This window comes from Petromyzon marinus, chromosome 79 (genome assembly GCF_048934315.1).
Source record: "Petromyzon marinus isolate PM22_M1 ecotype Great Lakes invasive population chromosome 79, UKy_Petmar_22M1.pri1.0, whole genome shotgun sequence".
In the NCBI taxonomy this organism is placed as follows: Eukaryota; Metazoa; Chordata; class Hyperoartia; order Petromyzontiformes; family Petromyzontidae; genus Petromyzon; species Petromyzon marinus.
This window is the reverse complement of record NC_133745.1, coordinates 840168-863740: the sequence shown is the minus strand read 5'-3', so window position 1 is coordinate 863740 and position 23573 is coordinate 840168. Positions and strand designations below refer to the sequence as shown.

The 23573-nt window shown below is 44.0% G+C and overlaps 1 protein-coding gene across 10 annotated transcripts in view; it reads right to left on the bottom strand.

Annotated features, from left to right (window-relative positions):
• The window catches only part of LOC116958494 (uncharacterized), a 56766-nt gene that overhangs the window by 11451 nt on the left and 21742 nt on the right, over window positions 1-23573 (bottom strand). For 5 of the 10 annotated variants that reach the window (XM_032981102.2, XM_032981100.2, XM_032981103.2 and 2 more), the window contains 2 exons: window positions 14803-15177; window positions 10924-11772 (listed from right to left, as the gene is read on the bottom strand). In XM_032981102.2, coding sequence (XP_032836993.2) covers window positions 10924-11772; window positions 14803-15177 — 1224 coding nt within the window. The remainder of the gene's footprint in view (window positions 1-10923; window positions 11773-14802; window positions 15178-23573) is intronic. The other 5 variants (XM_032981107.2, XM_032981108.2, XM_032981101.2 and 2 more) reach the window with 5 other exon arrangements.

Below are 23573 nucleotides of genomic sequence, written 5' to 3'. Positions count from 1 at the left end.
GGCGGGTAGAATTTCCCGCTCGGACGACAAAATGGCGGTCACTTGCTGCACCGTGCCCGCGGCGTTCAAAATGGCGGCCGCCTGTGCGGGCGGGAACTCCGCCGTTTCCCGCGCTGGTGCGGCGGTGGAAGGTGAGCCGTCCGCCACGAGACCCTCGTATTGCAGCATCTCCGGTAGGCGCCGCGGACCCGAGCTGGATGACCAGCTGCACTGCAACGGAGTGCAGGCCCGCGAGGCGCCCGGTGAGGTCGCACCACCCTTCTCCGACCGGCGGCTGCAAAGGTGCCAACGTCCCTCTCCTGCTGCTCAGCTGGCATCGCCACCTCAGGACACATCACCGGGGTTCTAGATTCCGGAGATGTCGAGGGGATCACATCCCTGTGTCCTTGTCTCCAGAGGACACTATCAGTGGGTTCTTCCTCTTTGACGCTTTTGACATGACGAATTTCTATTTCTTTCGCACTTCTGACACCAAATGTAGTGACGATAAGACTTAATCACCATCGGGGTTAACACTCTTAATAATTAGTCCGTCTATTGTTGGCGATGCTACTCAGTCAGGACAGTTTGTAGGCTGCCTGACTGGTGGCGCCCCGAAATGGTGAAGACGGAGGCGATGACGAGAAGAATGGTGAAGATGACGAGAAAAAGGATGACGAGAAAAAGGGTGACGAAGAACTTCAAGAGCACGGCGGGGATCCCACTCCAAGCAAAGCCCCGAGGTCCCCTACAGGGGCCCCCTTATACTATCAGCGTGGCCTCGCTCTGCCCCCGGCCACGCCCCCTTTCTGGAACCTACTCGCGGGTTCCTGGTGTGCCCCTTCTGTGACCTTTCCCCTAGATCCCCCTCTGGTGTATATCTTGGCCTGCTGATGTCAGGGCTGCCGTTCGCCGCAGATCCCCTTTCCTGCCAGCAGCCAGGGCTTTGCTACTACACTATGCCACTGCACATAGACTAAGAGCAATGGCATTACTTAAGCTTCTGTGTGTGAACTAAGCACTGTCATGGGTACTCCTTAATTAAATTCGGTAAAGTAGTTACCAGACAAGACTCAATGTATTTTTATGTTACACAAGGCATAACATTACAGACCCAAATTTCTAAATTATTGGTACAGTAATGGTACTATATTTTTTTGTAATGATTTTTCTATCTACATGGGTTTACCGAAAGACCCAAAGTATATAATGATACTATAATATAGCTTGAAATGCCTAAAAATAACCTATATGTTCTGAGAACACAATTTAAGAACATCAGAAGATTTTAAAGTATTATGTTTAAATAGTATCTGACATCATGCATCTTTTGAAGGAATCACTTCTAGGTGGCCTTCAAATTTGATCTAAAAATTACCAAACCGATTGTGCTTGTTTTTTTGCGCCAAGAAATATGGACTCAAATTCATCCATTATTGATGGAATTTATGTTTTTCAGAAATATTGATGCATATTTGGTAAACATCCAGAATGGCTGAGAACCAACTGGATGTAATGCCAGTTTCGAGCAAATGTGATTTAATCAATTTATGCTTACCAGATGACTACATCTGCAATTGTTCCATGCAGCTTTGAATTTTGCGAGATGAGAGAAATTAAGTGTGACACTATCTCTGAAATGCTCTCTCTTTAGGAGTGACTGTTGGTAGTGAAGGTTAAACCGTGGAGTTAATTATCCAAAAAGTGCTGATGTAAGATATAACGGTTGACCTGCCCACTATAATAATACCAGTAACAGCCGGAACACATATGGATCCATAATTTGTTGCAAATCATGTTGTGCACAAAGGAAAGCAGAATAAAAGTTACAAAGACCATCCAAACCAGAATGGTCATATTGTAGTGTCTTCAAAAATTACTCACACCGACAAAATTGTAACAAGTCATCTGCTTACACTTTATCCACCTGTTATTGCGCTAGTTATAGGCACACCTATAACTATCTGTTCGGTCACATATACTTGACTTCTCCCCGCTCCGTTCTATTCTGCACCTCACTTATCCTGCACTCACCAGCTCTGTTCTCAACGACTCCGCACACAGCAGCTCCGCACTCAGCGACTCCGCACACAGCAACTTCGCACTCAGCGAATCCACACACAGCGTTTTCGCACTCAGCGACTCCGCACACAGCAGCTTCGCACTCATCTCCACCGCTGCCCTCACCTATGCTCCATCAGACCCGCTCACCCGTCTGTCCCGGGCGGGGGGTTCAGCCAACACTCGCCCGGTGACGGCGTGAGAGTTGAAGTCCCATTTCTGGCTGGAGCGGCAACGGCGAGATGTCTTCAATCTTGGTTCCCCAGCAACAACTCCCCTCGTTCACACCCGCTTATATCCCCCTGCTCATTCCAAGTCCTCACGTGCTTTCATATAAGCTGCCGCCAGGCCGGCGCCAGTTGTCTCATTAATCCCTCATCATCACCGCCCATCTCCCGTCTCCTAGGCGCCAACCTCCGGTCACAGCGTACCCACCTGCTCGACCTCGGTTGCACCCGCTTCTCCCCTTAATTACTGGCGGTTTGTCTGTGCAAAACTCATGTTGCAACGCGCACACCTGTTTGCCCTCCGTTGTGCCCGCTTAACTGTGCGCACCACTAATTTCTCTCCTCTACAAAATCACCAATAATACATTTAGCTTTGTGAATGTTAAGTATAAGAGTGCAGCAGTATTTTACACTGATCAGACAGTGGTCACATGTGCCAATTAGTATGTATTTTGAACTTCTTTTGCAATGTACCTAGCAAACCGTGCTAATCTTAGGCACAGTAATGTCAGTTTTATATGGAAATTCTATCTGTGATGCAAAAAAAAACAATCTGGTAGGTATGTAGCAAAGTTAACCAACTGTTCAAAGTTCTCAATTGCACAAATAAATAATCTTCACGATCTTATCACTAGGATATTGCTGTTATGAAAGTGTATTTGTCAGAGTATGATTAGAGAAGAGTTGAGTGATCATCTACATTTGAAATTTCATATTTTTTTAAGTCTAGGAAGAGGAATACAAACCCACAGAGGCATTGTTAAACACATACACTTACTGCTGAATACAAAAATGTCATCTTGAAGTGCAATAAGTGAACAAGGCTGTACACTGGATGCATTAAGTGTGTGAGGTCAGATTGATGGTGAAAATGAATTTGTGTGCGGAACAATAGATAGGGCGTAGCTGCTTCAAGGTGAATGGATATGATGTTATTGTTGATACCCTAGATGTTTCAGAGATTAATATTGAGAGAAGCTGTTACCAAAAAAACATCATTTTACACATAGCATAAGATGAAAAGAGAAGTACTTTTTAGCAGTGCCCCAGTTGCTTTTGAAAAATAACTAATAGCTCTCAGTGGGCTTTACCTGGAAAAATAAAAATAATTGCATGCTCTAACAGTATAGACAAATTCTATCGCCCCGGGGTGATGTGAGATGGCCAGGGTTACGTGAGGTTGAGAGGCAGTGAGCCATTTAATGGGGCGAAAATCCCTCAAACCTCCCATCTCCGGAATTCAAGGTGCCACCGAGTCTGGCCAGTCAGGGCAGACCGGTTGGCGTGGGATGAGGGTGGTAGTCGATGGTGTTGTGCGTGATTGTTTGAAATTGAGGTCAACAAAAGTTAGGGCTTACAGAGGCTGTAAGGGCGGGACCAAATTAGTGTATTTAAGTGAGTGCTAAGGGGCTCCTAGAAAAGACTACCTGCTGCAAAGCACTGCTGCAAGGCGGGCAGATCAGTGACTGAAACTGCTATTGCGTGGAGCTGCTAAGAGCGCTGTTGTGAGTGCAAATCAAGGCCCAAGACTGCTGTTGCGTGGAGCAGCTAAGAGCGCTGTTCTGAGCGCAAACTAAGGCCAAGGCTGAAGCTGCGCTGAATCCTGGTAGCGCGACACTACCGTTGGGTCTGGGGGTATCCCCGAGGCTGCAAGCAACCTCGAGATTGGATGCACGTACCATGTGTATTGCCTCGTCAGTCAGGAGTGGAGCGTACATAAGGGTTGGTATGTACCTATTTGGTCTCCATGGAGTTTCATACCTATACTGTTTGGTTCTTTCGGGAAAGTCATATATGTAGAAAAAATAATAGATCACGACGTTTCTATCGCAACACAAGGCAACCGTCATCAGGTGTGAAACAAACAGCAGGAGGACTGCTGACGTAGGAGAAAGAGCTGCTGCAAAGAGAGTTTATATAGGATTTTGGTGGGCCCAACCCAAGGGTAAGTCGGCGGGCCTAGAGAAGGAATTTGTACGTAAATGTAAATGTGAGAGATTAGCATGTCAATGTGAGATGGCCCAGCCACCAGAGGTATGCCAATGAAAAAATTAGCATGTCAATGTCAGAGATCCAGGCAACAGGAACAATAAAACCCTAACAACAACAGGAACACATGGTGAAAGGGAGACAGAGAGAGAGAGAGACACAGTCGGAAATAACAGCTGACATAGGCAGGTAGGATGGAAACATCACAGTCAGTTAAGACTTAACTTGGTGAATAACGTCCTTCCAATGATTGCTCAGTTTGTACCCATCTTATCGGTTGAAGTTGTCTGTGTTTATATATCTGGATGGCTTCATGAACAAATCTTTGATGATAGCCAGTGGGTTTGCAGAGTACCTTCATCTAGGAAAAATAAATTTCGTGTGAGCCCACAATGTTAAAGCAATGATCAGCAACGGCAGAGCTATTGGTCCTACTGTGTTTAAGATCTGCCTTGTGTTTGCGAACACGGTCCGAGACATGTTGTTTTGTTTCCCCAATGTAACTGCTGCCGCAGCCACAACTTAATATGTAGACATCAGGGTATTGCATGTCAGGAATCACATCCTTTACAGGTGGGATCAAATCACGGATTTTGTGTACTGTGTCGAAACAAACCTGGATCTTGTGTGTATTTAAGATTTTGGAAATATTTTTGGTAACCCCTGCTATGTCTGGCAAAGTGATGGTTTTGATTGGATCCTCAGATGGTTGTCTCCCCATGGCTGGGGAGACAACTTTGCGGATGTACGGTCAGAATATCCATTCACCCTGAGGGCTTGGTGTACGTGCTCCAGCTCACTGTCTAGGTGGTGCTGGTCGGAGATGCAACGGGTCCTATGGTGTAGTGTTTTGATGAGGGAATTCTTCTGGGCTGGATGGTGGCGGGAGTCAGGCCTTAGATAGGCATCCGTGTGGGTGGCTTTCCTGTAGACAGTGTCCCAACGAGCCATCAGGTCTCTTCTCGATCAAAACATCCAGGAATGGTACCTTGCTATCTTTTTCCACTCCCATGGTGAATTTGATAGATGGGTGTATGGAATTTATGTGGTTGAGAAATTGGTTCAGTGCTGGCAGGCCATGTGGTCAGATGACGAACGTCTCATCTACGTATCTCTTCCACAAGGAAGGACGTAGCGTGGATGTCTGGATGGCATCTGTCTCAAATTTCTCCATGAAAGCATTGGCTACCACTGGTGATAAGGGATAACCCATTTGGGTAGCCTCATTTTGTTTGTTGAATGTACCATTCCAGATGAAGTAAGTGTTGGTAAGGCAGTGCCTTACCAAAGTTGGTACATCTGGATTCAGTCCCTGTTGGACCAAGTCTTCAATTATTGCAAGTGTCAGGTACAGGTACCTTGAACAGGGAGACTACATCAAAACTGATAAGCAAATAATCTGAAGACAGTGAGATGTCCTTGATTAGAGAAACCAAGTGAGCTGAATTAAGTACAGCTGAGGTGGTCTTGCCCATGAAATGAAGCAGGGTCACAGACAGAAATCGGTCCAGTTTGTAGGTGGGTGAGTTAATGGTGGAGACAATAAGACGGAGCGGGGTACCTTCTTTGTGGATTTTTGAAAGGCCATAAAATCTTGGTGGTCTAGCAGCCAAAGCTTTTAGAGAGAGCTGCTTGATTGGTTCGATTAGAGAAGTCGAATTAGAGATATTATTGGTTTTCATGGCTAGGTGGTTGGTGGGATCTCTATTGATTTTGGTATAAGCTGCCATCATTAAGAAGGTCATGAATTTTGTTGTGGTTTTATCCATGACTAGCTTATATACCCGGCATTGCCCGGGCCAAAAAGATATTCGAAAACTACTCTTAAAAATCGAACAGCAGTGCGTACTGACTGTGGTGGTACCTGCTATGATTACAGCAGTGCATACCGACTGTAGTGGTACCTGCTATCATTAGAGTAGTAAATGCTGACTCTATAGCAGTATTTATCGACTCTATAGCACAAAATACTTACCTGACAGAGTGGCATGGTGAGGCCTAGCCCCTCGTCTAGATTGTCCAACCGGCCGAGGTGGCACCTTGGCAGGCTGGGGCTGGGCTGCTACCCCTGACACCCCCCCCCCCCCCCCCACCATAATCTCCCCGGCCGCTCTGCAGTAATAGCTACGGCCTATAGTGGTAACATCTACCGACTGTATAGTAGTAACTGCACGCATCGGGGTGGGGAGGACATCACACAGTGAAGAATTTACCTGAGCGTTTAGTGTATTTTTCTAGTATTTTTAACGTGAAAGAAAATGTCCCCCTCACTCCCACCGAAGGAGTGCGACTTGGCATGGGCCGTCCCCCCCAGCAAAGGCGCATGAGTTGGTATAGTCATGCACACGTCATAATTAAGTAAACAAAAAGGAAGTGCACTAAAATCGCACTAAATAGCTAATTAAACTAATTAAAGGTTGACGGATGTGAAAAAGGAATAGCATTTGCTCACGGCGGGGCTTACAGCGTGGTACCTGGCTATTTTTATTTTATGTAAACCCCACCCTTGGAGAGCCAAATCCTTCGCAAGCGCGCAAATACACAAACCCACAAACCCCGCCACAAACCCACACACAAATAATTTTTGACTTTTATATATATAGAAGATGACAATGGCATTGCCCTTTTCGACTGAGAGGATGACAATGTCACATCTCTTTTTTAATTGAGCGAGTTCAAAACGCTCGTCCTTGCTGATGTTGCTAATGGGTTTCTTAGCGTTTTTGAGGATAGCAGCAATTTCAGATCTTGTAACGTCTGCCGGGATGTGTCCCAAACCTTTGAGGGCTACGTCAACCTGGGCAATGATATCATCCACTGGGATGTGTTTAGGGGTGACTGAGAAATTCAACCCTTTATTCTACAAACAAAATGAGGGTACCCCAATGGGTTCTACCTTATCACCAGTGGTAGCAAATGTTTTCATGGAGAAATTTGAGACAGATGCCATCCAGACATCCACCCTACGTCCTTCCTTGTGGAAGAGATACGTAGATGACACGTTCGTCATCTGGCCACATGGCCTGCCAGCACTGAACCAATTTCTCAACCACATCAATTCCATACACCCATCTATCAAACTCACCATGGAAGTGGAAAAATATGGCAAGCTACCATTCCTGGATGTTTTGATCGAGAAGAGACCTGATGGCTCGTTGGGACACTGTCTACAGGAAAGCCACCCACACGGATGCCTATCTAAAGACGGACTCCCAACACCATCAGCCCAGAAGAATTCCCTCATCAAAACACTACACTAAAGGGCCCGTTGCATCTCCGACCAGCACAACCTAGCCAGTGAGCTGGAGCACGTACACCAACCCCTCAGGATGAATGGATATTCTGACTGTACAAATCCGCAAAGCTGTCTCCCCAGCTATGGGGAGACAACCATCTGAGGATCCAATCAAAACCATCACTTTGCAGGACATAGCAGGGGTTACCAAAAAGATTTCCAAAATCTTAAACAAACACAAGATCCAGTACACAAAATCTGTGATTTGATCCCATCTGTGAAGGATGTGATTCCTGACATGAAATACCATGGTGTCTACAAACGAAGTTGTGGCTGCGGCAGCAGTTACATTGAGGAAACGAAATGACATGTCTCAGACCGTGTTCGCGAAAACAAGGCAGATCTGAAACACAGTAGGACCAATACCTCTGCCGTTGCTGATCATTGCTTTAATGCTGTCGGCTCACATGAAATGTATTTTCCAAGATGAAGGTACTATGCAAACCCACCGGCTATCATCAGAGATTTGTTCATGAAGACATACAGATACATTAACAGACAACTTCAACCGAGAATATGGATACAAACTGAGCATTCATTGGAAGGACGTTATTAACCAAGTAAAATTTTAACTCACTGTGATGTTTCCATCCTACATGCCTATGTCAGCTGTTATTTCCGACTCTCTGTCTCTCTCTCTCTCTGTGTCTCCCTCTCACTATGTACAGTGAGGGAAAAAAAGTATTTGATCCCCTGCTGATTTTGTACGTTTGCCCACTGACAAAGAAATGATCAGTCTATAACTTTAATGGAAGGTTGATTTGAACAGTGAGATACAGAATAACAACATAAAAATCCAGAAAAACGCATGTCAAAAAGGTTATAAATTGATTTGCATTTAAATGAGGGAAATAAGTATTTGACCCCTCTGCAAAACATGGCATAGTACTTGGTGGCAAAACCCTTGTTGGCAATCACAAAGGTCAGACGTTTCTTGTAATTGTCCACCAGGTTAGCACACATCTCAGGAGGGATTTTGTCCCACTCCTCTTTGCAGATCTTCTCCAAGTCATTAAGGTTTCGAGGCTGATGTTTGGCAACTCGAACCTTCAGCTCCCTCCACAGATTTTCTATGGGATTAAGGTCTGGAGACTGGCTAGGCCATTCCAGGACCTTAATGTGCTTCTTCTTGAACCACTCCTTTGTTGCCTTGGCCGTGTGTTTTGGATCATTGTCATGCTGGAATACCCATCCACGACCCATTTTCAATGACCTGGCTGAGGGAAGGAGGTTCTCACCCAAGATTTGACGGTACATGTCCCCGTCCATCGTCCCTTTGATGCGGTGAAGTTGTCCTGTCCCCTTAGCAAAAAAACACCCCCAAAGCATGTTACCACCTCCATGTTTGACGATGGGGATGGTGTTCTTGGGGTCATAGGCAGCATTCCTCCTCCTCCAAACACGGCAAGTTGAGATGATGCCAAAGAGCTCCATTTTAGTCTCATCTGGCCACAACACTTTCACCCAGTTATCCTCTGAATCATTCAGATGTTCATTGGCAAACTTCAGACGGGCATGTATATTGGCTTTCTTGAACAGGGGGACCTTGCGGGCGCTGCAGGATTTCAGTCCTTCACGGCGTAGTGTGTTACCAATTGTTTTCTTAGTGACTATGGTCCCAGCTGCCTTGAGATCATTGACAAGATCCTCCCGTGTAGTTCTGGGCTGATTCCTCACCATTCTCATGATCATTGCAACTCCACGAGGTGAGATCTTGCATGGAGCCCCAAACCGAGGGAGATTGGCAGTTCTTTTGTGTTTCTTCCATTTGCAAATAATCGCACCAACTGTTGTCACCTTCTCACCAAGCTGCTTGGCAATGGTCTTGTAGCCCATTCCAGCCTTGTGTAGGTCTACAATCTTGTCCCTGACATCCTTGGAGAGCTCTTTGGTCTTGGCCATGGTGGAGAGTTTGGAATCTGATTGATTGATTGCTTCTGTTGGTAGGTGTATTTTATACAGGTAACAAGCTGAGATTAGGAGCACTCCCTTTAAGAGTGTGCTCCTAATCTCAGCTCGTTACCTGTATAAAAGACACCTGGGAGCCAGAAATCTTTCTGATTGAGAGGGGGTCAAATACTTATTTCCCTCATTAAAATGCCAATCAATTTATAACATTTTTGACATGCGTTTTTCTGGATTTTCTTGTTGTTATTCTGTCTCTCACTGTTCAAATAAACCTACCATTAAAATTATAGACTGATCATTTCTTCGTCAGTGGGCAAATGTGCAAAATCAGCAGGGGATCAAAATCAAATACTTTTTTTCCCTCACTGTACATTGTCATGAAATGATTATATCATCCGCTGCAGTTGGTTCGCATCCTTGTGCACAGTGCGTCAATAGTGCATAACGAATCGATGCATAGTTAATAAATTCCAAATCTTGTTAAGATTCATTGCATTTTGGATCGAGTTATTGTACTCCTTTCGGTTGCCTTTAAAGCACGTTTAAAAATCCACATTGGTGTCCTACACAAATATTGAGGGAATTGCATGGAAGAGAAAATGGATCCGAACTCCTCACTCTCCCATATAAAAAATGAGCAATCCTCACACATGCCTACACAAGTCACCATACGTCGATGGTAGTTAACTGTGAGCAGCGAATAATAGGTACTGCAAATTAAACTATTACAACAATATTTTATTTTACCAGGTAAGGCCAACTGAGCTATACAGCTCTTTTTCACAGGCGACCTGGCCACAAATGATAGCTCAACAAAGTGACTTGTCACGTGGAAATGTATAGCACCGTGGTGCCCATGCTGGATGTTTACAATATTGCCATATTGTAAACATACAATCTCCACTGCCATCTCTGGTGAGTACTCTGTATTAACTTGTATTATATATTTCAACTTGTAAAATAATCTTATTGTGAGTATTTTTTCATCTGTTTTAGTACATATATATTTTGTCTTCAAATTTTTACCAAAAAAATACCTCCTCGAATTTATGATGAATTTATATTATGGTAAAAATAAGTCTAAGGTAAATAAATGTTTTGATTTTACGTTGTTAGATTTTCGTTGTTTCGCCTAACATTGCTTTTTTCAGAGACACATCCCCAACATGAAGAGGACTTGCTGTACTGTGGTTTGGGTATATGTACTATCAGGCATCCAGCCTGCAGAAAAACATTTTATTCGGGTACCAGCATCGCAAGTATAGCTGTCATGAGATGACACACTAACTAAATCTCGAGCAAAAAAAATATTGACCATGTTTCTGGTCGGTAAACCTCAACCAGGTAGAAAAACAGAGAGGAGCACCTTCTAAAACACCTACAGTATGGTGGTACTGCTCAGGGCATGAAGACACCCAAAACCCAAATCTGCATGTGTTTGTGGCCCAGCCAAGGCTCCCTCACCTGCAGCTCCTGCGGCATGTACCCTCTCGTGCTTCTTAAGACCCCGGGGCTGCGTGAAGGCCTTGCCACACTCGAAGCACTTAAAGGGCTTCCTGCGTGCGTGCGTCCTCAGGTGCTGCTGCAGGTTCCCAGCCTGCGCGAAGGCCTTGCCGCACTCGGGGCACGCGTGCGGCTTCTCGCCCGTGTGCACCTTGCGGTGTTGCTGCAGGGTGTGGGCCAGGGCGAAGGCCTTGCCGCACAGCGAGCAGCGGTGGGGCCGCTCGCCCGTGTGCGTGCGCTGGTGCCGCTGGAGGCTGCCCGACTGCTTGAACGCCCTCCCGCACTCCGAACAGCGGTGCGGACGCTCGCCCGTGTGGATGCGCCGGTGCTGCTGGAGGCTCGAGAGGTCGGAAAATGCCTTTCCGCACTGGGGACAGGCGTGTGGGCGCTCGCCCGTGTGCGTGCGCTCGTGGTTCTTCAGGTTTCCCAGCTGTCGGAATGCCTTTCCGCACTCCGAACACATGTAGGACTTTGCCCAAGTGGCGTGCAGGCGCCGGTGCCGCTCCAGCAGCTCGGCGCATGCAAATGCCTCCCTGCACTCGGCGCATGCATGCGGCCGCTCCCCCGTGTGCATTGCAAGGTGCATCTGGAGGTTGGAGAGAACTGCGAACGACTTCCCACAGGCTCCGCACACGTGCGGCTTCTCCCCCTCCGCTTCCTCCATCACTGCCACCGCTGCAGCCTTTCCACACGGGGGCTCAACATTGCTCTCCAGGATCACTGTCTGCTGCGTCTCGCTCTGCTGTGCATTGCTGTTTGCAGCTCCCTCACAGTGGAACAATGCAGCGGTCTCCACAATGCTGCTACCTGCTGGAGGGAAGAAACATCAACATCTCAGCGGCTCAATTGCTGAGTAACCCAGCAGCCGAGTGGTTCGGTGGTTTATTAACTCAGCGGCGTTGCCATTGACTTAGTAGCTTAGTGATGCAGCGAGTTAGCATGTAAGTATCTGTGACTTATTGACTCAAGCCACTCGCTAGCATGTTACTCGTCTTCTCAACTACTTCTTTGGTTCTTTCGGTAAGGTCACCAAGTAGAATGAGAATAAAATAATAAATTGATAAAATAAAATAACACAATAATATTCTCACGACGTTTCGGCCACAACACAAGTGGCCTTCATCAGGTGAAGGGACGAGACTGTCTGGTAGGACAGCGCTGGAGTGCATTGCTGTTTGCAGCTCCCTCACAGCGCTGTCCTACCAGACAGTCTCGTCCCTTCACCTGATGAAGGCCGCTTGTGTTGTGGCTGAAACGTCGTGAGAATATTATTGTGTTATTTTATTTTATCAATTTATTATTTTATTCTCATTCTATGTGACTTTACCGAAAGAACCAAAGAAGATGAATCATTGCAGTCACGAAAGCTTTAAATCGAAAAATTCTCAACTACTTGTGAATCTGTAAGCACCGAGTGTGGAGCTGCATTCATAGTTTCAGTTTTCAGTTTCATTTATTAGGTATAACCCTGTGAGCCATGCGGCTCTTGACTCGGGTGCAACCGCAACAAAAAAACACATGAACAAGAAACATATTAAAGTGACTACATGCAACAGGAAAATCCAGGAAAAAACAGCAAAGTCTTCCACAAAAAACACCATATTTGAACACTGTGTGCAAAAATCCCAGTGAGATGCAAGTCAAACAATAACAACCATAAGACAATTTAGATTAAAGTTATCAGGCTAACTCTGTACTATAACAAACAAACATGGCTCAACCAAAACGTTTTCAAAATCACCAAAATAAAGCTATAAAAACAATGTAACAGTGATCATAGGAACTGTGATTCAAATTTAACAATAAACGATATACATAACATGTACGACCAAACTTTGCAGCCATAGCTTGCTGCATGAGTCACTCCATAACAGCAGGAGTATCAGTATCAAGATTTTTCAATACACCTTTAAAGATCAGCACACTATAATCAAAACTCAAGATCATACTTTGCAGCGGTCATCCAGAACGATATATTTGATTTCAGGCCATTCTGAATATCAGTGGCAGCTAGGGGTGTACACCTCCTCTAGAGCAGTTTTGAGCGAAGATCTCACAGACAGTGATCCAAGTTGCAGTTTATTGGCGATAGCATTCCAGACCCTGGGTGCATCAATAGAAAAGACCCTTCCTCCAATATCTGTACGGCAATAAGGAATGTGAAGCTGGTAAATGAGCGAAGACCTTAGGTCACGTTTGTTCTTCGCAACAGTGAGGAGATCCAGCAGGTAGTCTGCTGATTTTTTGTAAGTACATCGTGAATAAATAAAATCTGATGCACAAGCCGTCGATCATTAAGAAAATGTAAGTTAGACCCAATGTAGAGATCAAGGTGGTGGGGGTCCTATATGGGCAGTTCAATGCAAATCTTAAGGCCAAGTGATAAATTGAATCAAGCTTCTTCAGTATAGTACTGGGGGCTGATTTATATACGATGTCACAGTAATCAAGTAGAGGCAGTATGGTAGCTTTTATCAATTCCAAACGGAACATAGGGGGGAAGCAGTGCTTGTGTTGATACAGAAAACCATTTTTATTTTGTCTTTTTACCAATATAATCAATGTGATCTTGAAAATTCAGTTTTGAGTCTGGCAGCTCTGAGTGCAAGTGTCTCCGTCGTATCTATGCTACAAGCAGTCATGAATGTTTAGTGCAGAACGGTACTGCGCACCATTAATCAACACTCCATCCAATATTGAGAGAGTTCTTTCCCTGAGAATCTTATCATCATCAGTCATGGTCAATACACTGCTGGATGATGGTTTCCTCAAGCTTCCTTCAACTATAACAATCCACATAGATCCTGCACACTAAATCCACAATTTAATCAACTGTTTATATATGAGAGCAGGCAGGTGGGAAAAACTTAGCCCACATTTTTGCAAACGTTGATAAGAGTTTAAGGACCCTAAAATACATTATTACGTGGTGACAAAAGGCAGTAATTTATGCCAATTCACCCTCAGTGATATGATGAATCATCAAGGTTCAGTCAGTCTCAATTCAATTCAAGAATCAATCATCTCTGTCTCGTTGGATTTTCTATTTTTACATCTCATTTGTTATATTTTGTCATACTGTCATCCAAAATATAAAATTATAATATAAATAAATAATTTGCATAAATAGTAAATGATCAATTATGGCATGTGTTAAACAATGCATGCTTTATAGCTCATCGGATTTTTCCAGAATAAATGAATATTCCATGTTTCATGAACATAAATAATTGATTTTACTCGAACAATTAATGTTGCCATGTGGTATTACCTATTTATAAGGTCGTGCATATCAATAACAATTATCTGGATTAGCACTCGGCCAGCATAAGGGTAACAACAACCCGGATTGAGTCAATTCGGAGCCAGTGGTCAATGTGCTGGGCACATGTCGACTAACACAGCCCACTGAGCCCCTTGTGCCATTCAATCTCCATGATACATTTGCCCATGCGTATCTTTTACAACAACCCTGGCTTAACCTCGCAGCACGAGATTGAACGTGATGTGATATTTTTACGTGCAGTCATTTGTGCCTGGGCTGAGACCATCAATTCATAACACTTGACAACCCCGATTAATCACAGGCAGCTGCCCTAGATTCCATCCCAGGGTCTCAGCAGTGCTTCTTCAGCACTCCGACCTCTGAGCCAATGGGCTGCCTCTTCAATACATCTTAATCAATAGTTTAACGCCAGGCTTATTCCTACTCACATATGGATTTGAAACTCAACTGCGCACACATCGCTAAGAGGAAAACCCGCATTTGTCTAAGCCGCAGCCAGGTGTGGTCACATCACACACACACACACAATTCCCTCTTCCACCACCCCTACTCACCGTCACTCGAGTCCTCCAGCTCCACCTCCACCTCTGCCCAGCTCCCCAGGGCTGCCCGGGCTCCACATGAATCCCACGCCTCACATCTAACAGTGGAGCCCTCTTTGCCAAGGCCCTCGCCATCAGAATGGTCCTGTCCATCAGAGTGACGGTCCTGTCCATCAAAATGAAGGTCGAGTCCATCTGCCCCAAGGTCCTGTCCACCATCCACGTGAAGGTCCTCTGCATCAGATTGAAGGTCCTCTGCATCAGATTGAAGGTCCTCGGCATCAGACTGAAGGTCTTTATCAAGCTGAACATCCTCTCGATCAACCATGAGGGCCACTCTACCATTTTGAATTTCATCTCCTTTAGCCTGAAGGATTTCAGCCAGATCTAGGTCAAGCAACACAACACAGGGCAGTAACGTGGCCGAATGTTAGCACGTTTGCTGCTTGTTGCAGAAGCTGCAATTCAAGCCCCTGGCCACCCGGTGTGATAGCCATTAAAGCTATGCACTGTCTGAATCACTGTGGACATTGAAGATGCCCTGACGATATTCGAAAAACGGTCTTCTGTGCATTCTTGGTTCTTTCGGTAAAGTCACGTAGAAGGGAAACAATAAAATAATAAAAATATAAAACATTAAAATTATTTTTTAAATTTTTATTATTTTATTGTTTCCCTTCTATGTGACTTTACCAAAAGAACCAAGAATATGAATCCCTGCAGTCACGAAAGCTTTAAATCAAAAGTCTTCTGTGTGTTTGCTGGTATCAGTCAAAATTTGCTAAATTTGTCAAATTACTTGCGAGTTACTAAACCTGAATTATTATTATTATAACCAGTCACAGATCACCAATAAAAATCTATAGGCCACCTGGGAGTAGGAACCTCAAAGAAACCACTGGCAGTAATTCATAAACAAAATTACATTCGTCAGTAACAGTGGTCTTAAAAAGGAAATAAATAGGTGACGTTTTGGGCAATGGGCCTTCTTCTTAAAACATAAATATAGTTAGAGACACGTTGAAGGGAAACAACAAAATAATAAAATATATATAACAATAAAATTCTCCTCTTTCCTGTGGCCTTTCACTGGAAAAACCACCTCTGTGGTACAAAATTCTACTCACCTGGTATCGACAATCAAGGGTATTTCCCTGTCCCCAGACGACCTGCTTGTCAGTTTTGATGTAGTTTCCTTATTCACCAAAGTTCCTGTACCTGACACCATCGCAATCAATGAAGACTTGGTTCATCAAGGAATAAACACTGAGGTACCCCCCCTGGTGAGATACTGCTTAACCAATACATACTTCACTTGGAATGGAACTTTCTACAAACAAACTGAGGGCATCCCAATGGGCTCCCCCCTATCTCCGGTTATAGCCAACATTTTCATGGAGAAATTTGAGACTGACGCCATCCAGACTGCCACTCTGCATCCAACCTTATGGAAGAGGTACGTGGATGACACGTTTGTCATCTGGCCACATGGCCGGCCTGCTCTAGACCAATTCTTCGACCACATCAATTCCATACACCCAGCCATCAGATTTACCATGGAAATCGAAAAAGATGGCAAGCTACCTTTTTTGGATGTCCTAATAAAAGAGAGACCTGATGGTTCAATGTGCCACTCTTTCTACAGGAAAGCTACCCATGCGGATGCTTATCTGAAACCGGATTCCCACCACCATCCATCACAGAAGAATTCTCTCATCAAGACTCTGCACCATAGAGCCCAATGCATATCTGACCAGGAACACATAGGCAGTGAACTCAAGCACGTACACCAAGCTCTTAAGGCTAATGGTTACTCCGACTATACAATCCGCAAAGCTATCACTCAAACCATGAAGAAGGAGCCTCTTGAGGAGCCTTTCAAAACCATCACTTTACCCTACATTGCGGGAATCACAAAAAAGATCTCCAAAATCTTGAATGAACACAAGATCCAGGTCCGTTTCAACACATTACATAAAGGAGGTCTCATAATGTAAATGCTCACCCCGAGCCCTCAATACTCTGATAGTGCGCTGTTTTGAGTTGTACGCCTTTTGGGGTCTTCTGGTCCAGCACCAGTGGAGACTAGGCTCTAAGAAAAGCTGTCTCGGGTGTGGACCAATCATATTCAAGGACAGTGCATATTATTATCAGAGTTGTCTCTTTTGTTTGCATTTTGACTGCTTGTGTTGTGGTTATTGCAAACATGATGCCTTGAATAAAGGTGTCAGTTTTTGTGCCAGTAATAAGGGTAAAACCTATTACTATTACTACATTACCAAAAATCCGTGATCTGGTTCCGTCTGTAAAAGATGTGATTCCGGACATACAGTACCCTGGTGTCTACAAACTAAGTTGCCTCCGTGGTAGTAGTTGCATTGGAGAAACCAAACGACATGTCTCGGACCGCATTCGTGAACACAAAGCAGACCTTAAACACGGTAAGACCAACACCTCGGCTGTGGCAGATCACTGTTATAATTCAGTAGACTCACATGACATTGACTTCTCCAATACAGAGGTTCTTTGCAAGCCATCTGGCTACCATGAGAGATTCGTTCATGAGGCTATCCACATATACAAACACAGAGACAATTTCAACCGAGAAGATGGATTCTGGCTTAACAATCATTGGAAGGATTTGATAAACCATTTCGGGTCTTAATTGATTGCTCACGCTTACGGTGGCTTTCAGACAGCATACATTAATTTTTCGTCTCCCCCCTCCTCTTTTCCAAACATAGATGGACTCGTCCATCTAAACAGTCAAATTGCTATCCGTGGAGCTAACGTTTAAAAATAAATAAATATATACAAACCGCCACTTCTTTCAAATGTTCTTGCCGTTGGTTTTCACACCTGATGATTATTGCTTGTGTTGCAGTCGCAATGTCGTGAGAATTTTATTGTTTTATATATATTTTATTATTTTGTTTCCCTTCAACGTGACTTTACCGAAAGAACCAAGAATATGAATCACTGCAGTCACGAAAGCTTTCAATCAAAAAATAAATATAGTTACCCAGGGACACTAAGAGGTAGAGACTGCACTTGCCTGATGAGAATAACTTTTTTGTTTTATCATGACCAGTTTTTTTTAATTTGTGTCTGAATAATTACCTAATACAGGCAGTCCTGAACTCGCACTTGCAAACTGAACTGCGGAACTATTTTGTTCAGCGGTGCGATCCTCTGTGAAATGTAATGAGTCAGCCTCGCGCTGGGAGTGAGTGTTTGTGCGTGTGTGCGCCCACACGCACGTGTTTGTGAAAGTGAGGGTGTGTGTGAAAGTGAGTATTGTATGCATGTGTGTGAACGTGAGTGTGTGTGCACGTGCCCCCATGTGTGTGTGTGAGGAGTGGCAGCGGAATATGTAGCTTGCTGCACTGCCAACCTGGTGACCTGAGTTCGATTCCCACTCACAACCAACACCAATTATTTGAATGGGTCCTGGACCTCCAAGGTCGATCAATATGCCTGAAGGGAGACACTGTATTTGACACATATTTGGAGTTTGTACGTTCTCCCCGTGGTGGCATCGATTTTTTTCCTTCCACATTTATAAACAACATTGAGATTATTAAGATAATGATGCTCCTATGCATTTCCACATAAGCCACTATCATTTGTGGCCAGGATGCTTCTGAAAAATAAGTTAATACCTCAAAGGGCTTTACCTGGTAAGATACAAAAAATAGTTTAGTTTATATGTATATTTTAAGTGATTTACTTACCTTTCACATACTTGAACTATTATTGTGTTTTTGTATTGTTTGTTGTTTTAACGTTCTGACCTGCTCTTACTGGACATATTTGAAAAAATAGCTTCAAAGATCATCGGATTCCTCCAGTACAAATACATATTCTGATTCTGTCGTGATTGGAGTGATTATTTTACTCCTAATATAATGGGGAAAATATATTTTGTAGATCAGCAGCTGAAATTCAGATAAATATGGTCAATGACTGCTTTCTCAGCCAACTTGTGAATGCACCAACAAGAAAGAAGGATTGTCTTGACCAAATCCTCTCAAACAACCCTGGCGGAGTAATGAGGACACAAGTGAAAAAACACGCAGAAATTGTGACAACGTGATTTCATTTCAAAGAAACTTCAAAGTCCATCAGGAAAGTAAAAAAGTAAAAATCTACAATTTCAGACAGGCGGATTATGAAGCAATGAGATGGTGCTTTAAACAAGTGGACTGGAATAAAATTATAAAAATGCAACAAGATGAGATTATATGGTTGCATTTAAAGGGACACTGCTAAAGACTTCTGGTGATGTCTTACCATTGTAAACACCCTGCAAGTGTGACCTCCTCCCAACCCATCGCTCATTTGAGTGTTTAGACCCTTTTATTATTTTGTGATCCTTGCTCAACTCCCTCAGCCCACCCCCAAGACCAGTTTTTTTATGAAAAACCCTGACCTCCGAGGCATTTTGAGCCCTTAAGAGCTGACAAGCAAACTGGGGAGCCGAGGCCTAATCTAGAAAAAGCTGGCCTGGTGATTCTAGAAAAAGCCAGCCTAATGAGTAATGGCAGAAATAACGATTGGAAAGAAGGCCAAGGCCTCTTCCCCCTTGTCTTCTCCTTCAATGTACAGAACCTGAAAACCTAAATGATGACTCATTCCAACTCCTCCAAGACCTGCACTGCAAATTTGACAAGATCGGAGCCAGAGGGGAGGAAAATACTATCTTACTGTGTGCCTGAAATGACAAGATGGACGTGATCAGCGTACGACTGCAAAAGTAGGAGGCCATCACAATGACCCTCCAGAACATCATGGACAAGCTGGAACTAGCTGACACCAGATGGGGAGACCAGATCCGAGATACAGAAGAGGCTCTGAATAAACTGAAGCTGAAAAATAGAGAACACCAGACCAAGATCTACAGAGTACCAGAGGGAGTTGAGGGAAACTCGACCAATGGCACTCTACTCTATATCAGCAAGCATCTCCCGATGTCTCTCAGAAGCCTGGAATCCAGGGGTATCACCCCAACCCCCTGAGGCCATGCATCAGGCCTTTAGAATCGGGAGGAGGTAGGGCCCAACGAATATGGAAATAAACCAAACACCAAGACCGTATATTCATCATGGTCAAGGGGGCAATAGCAGGGAAGGACATATCCTTATTGAACATTTACAATCCACCCTCCCATTAACAGCAAGCTTCTCATAACAAAGAACGCTTTATGGAGCAACAAGACAGTGAGATAATAATCATTGGAGGGGACTGGAAGTTGGTGCAAGACCCCCAGATGGATAGGTCCAATCCCCCCAAAACTGACGTAGCATCCAGACAGAGAGCTCTCCTAGCTAAGATCTCCTCAGCCCATCATCTGACAGATCCCTGGAGAGCCTTGAATCCCGAGGACAGAGATTATACCCACGTCTCTAGAGCGCACGATACTTTATGTTGTCAAACACACTCCTCCCCTCAGTCCAAAAGGTGAAAATTATGGATTTTCCAATTTTATGATCACCCTCCAGTCCTTACAAAATTTATATTGGACCCAGAGGAGCAGAGACACAGAACTTTGGCCTTATATATAGAACCCTGCTTCGGGATAAAAAAACGATCAAAAAAATATCATATACGTTGGATTTGTCATGGAAATCAACTTAGTGCATCCTCTCCGACATTGCCATTGGTGGTGTGGGATGCCCTCATAGCCCACCTCAGAGGGGTCCTTATAGCAAGGGGTGCGTGGCTCAAAAAAGTAAGGGGACAGAGGACACAAGAGATAGAGACCAGGCTCAGGCTGCTTCATAATGAATATAAGACATCCCAACGTAAGGAGACGTGGGGTGAGATTTGGAAAGAAAGAGAGGAGCTAAATAAGATATCGAACGACTAGATCTCCCGACTGTTTATGAGGGCCAAGCTGCCATTTCACGACCCCTCCCCAGCCACTGGTAGGATACTTGCGAGGATGGTTAAGAGAAAATGTGGACTGAGGCACATACCCACTATCTGAACCAGGACCAACATCCTTAGCACTAAAGCCTCATACATCAATGAAGCATTTTGTGAATATTATGATAAATTGTACAATTCAGAACCTACACCCCAAGACATATAATCCTACCTCTGCTGGAAATAGGCCTCCCCCGTCTCGCTCCTTCACTGAAGACAGAATTAGGTAGACCAATCACTCTTCAAGATCTCATGGAAGGTCCATGACCAGATGGCATAACGATGGAATTATACAAGAAAACTAGGACCCCCATCCTGTCCCACCTACTAAACATTCTGAATAAGGGAGAACTGCAAGGAAATTTGCCGGACTCCATGAGGAAAGCCAGAATGATGGTGATCCACAAACCAGGAGCAACTCAGGAGAATGTAGCCAGCTATAGACCAATCGCCCTGCTCAAAGCAGATTATAAAATGTATGCAAAGGTGCTTGCAAAAAAACTGGAAAAGGTCCTGCCAAGCATCATTGGAGAAGCCCAGACTGGCTTCATCAGGGGGAGAGACTCCACAGATAACATAAGGACCCTTGTCAATGCAGTTTATATCGCCACAAAATACAGAAAACGACCATACGCCATTATGGGATCTAACCCAAAAAACCTGTATTATGGATGATATTGGTCACAAAAGCCTATGTGTTAAAACTGACGAACCTCTTTGGGGGGGATACTTTTCTTCAAAGCAGAAAATTGGAGAAACTCCAAATCAAGCGGATGAAGCTGTTTTCTTCACTGGCGTTCTTCAGAAGATGCAGAGATTCAAAGGTAATACCACACACAGTTAAAGTAAGTCATCACAATAAGTCACTTAAAGCTAATCAAATACTACAAAAAAGCGAGTGAATTATTTATAAAAAAAATAGAATAAAGCGTAATAGAAGTAAACTAAATTTTGATTTAAAGCTTTCGTGACTGCAGGGATTCATCTTATTTTATTGTTTCCCTTCTATGTGACTTTACTGAAAGAACCAAGAATAAGAAGTGAACTAAGTCACATATCTAAATCACTAATGTACTTACACATAAAAATTAGTGTCTCTACAGTTTATTGGAATATAATCAGCACAATTACACAGCAATCGGCTGATAATGCATTGAATAAAAGTAACACCACCCAAATTAACAAATTAGCTAAACAACTCTCAAATAAAAATGTACAATTTAAAAACAAAACGGTTATCAACATGACTAACGATGAATTATCCAGTGATATGGTTTCAGTCTTGTCTAAAGGTCTTAACTTTGCTGTTGCTCCACGTACAATCCCTGTCGATGAGATAATTGCTGAAGTGTAATCATCATTTAGACATCTCCCACATAATCAGGCTGAGATGACTAGGCATGAGGTTGCCAAAATTATTGAGCACAGTAAATTGCCAAAAACAAACATTAGTTTCAGTGAGGCAAAAGCCTTAAGAGAAGAGCAAATAAAACCTGACTCCCACCACCATCCATCCCAGAATAATTCCCTCATCAAAACTCTACACCATGGAACTCGATGTATTTCCAACCATCATCACCTAGCCAGTGAACTGGAACACGTACACCAAGCTCTCAAGACGAATGGATATTCAGACTACACAATCCGTGAAGCTATCACCCCAACTGTTGGGAAAGAACCATCTGAGGACCCAATCAAAACCATCACCTTGCCATACATAGCAGGGATAACCAAAAATATCTCCAAAATCATGAGCAAACACAAGATCCAGGTTCGAGCTTCACCTTCCTGGCTCCTCCCACAACCCCCCCCCCCATGCTGCACCCGTCCTCCCTGGCTCCTCCCCCTCCTCTTACCCTATATAACAGTCTATCATCACAAATAGCTCTCTCTACAGTTATTTTGCTGTGCTTTTTTACACCTGATGAAGGAAGCTTGTGTTGCCTCCGAAACGTCGTGATTTAATTTAGTTGTTTTTCATTTATTTTTATTTTATGTATTGTTTACCTATGTGACTTTACAAAAAAAAAACAAAGAGTATGAATCCTTGCAGTCACGAAAGCTTCAAATCTAGAAACAGTACGTAAAATGTGTGATCTGATCCCATCTGTGAAGGATGTGATCCCTGACATGCAATACCCCGGCGTCTACAAACTAAGCTGTGTCTGCAGCAGTAGTTACATTGGGGAAACGAAGCGACATGTCTCGGACCGTGTTCATGAACATAGGGCAGATCTGAAACATGGTTGGACCAATACCTCAGCCATGGCTGATCATTGTTTTAATGCAGTGGGCTCACACGAAATTGATTTCTCTAAGACGAAGGTGCTTTGCAAAACCACTGGCTATCAACAAAGGTTTGTTTATGAAGCCATCCATATATACAGACATAGACATAATATCAACCGAGAAGATGGGTACAAACTCAGAAATCACTGGAAGCACGTTATCAACCAGTTTAAGTCATAACTGGCTGTAATATTTCCATTTTAGACCTGGCAGCCCTTTAATTCGTGGAAGCCCACCACCAACACCATCGAAAGCATCGTTCCGAAGTAGTGTAAAGAGCCATTCTGAAACCAGGCAAGGATGCATCGGACGCTCAAAACTACCGCCCTATCTCCGTAGTCAGCGTTTGCTAGAAACTAATAGAGCAGCTTCTGCTCAAAGGAAATAGTTTGGCAGGAACAAGCAGGAATTAGAACTTGTCAAAACTGTTGCGACCAGGTGCTTGCCTTAACAAGTCACATCGAAGCCGGTTTCGAATGCCAGCTCAAAACAGTAACAACTTTCATCGACCTCTCTTCAGCTTACGATACCATATGGTGGAAGGGACTCCTGCTGAAGCTTGCGAA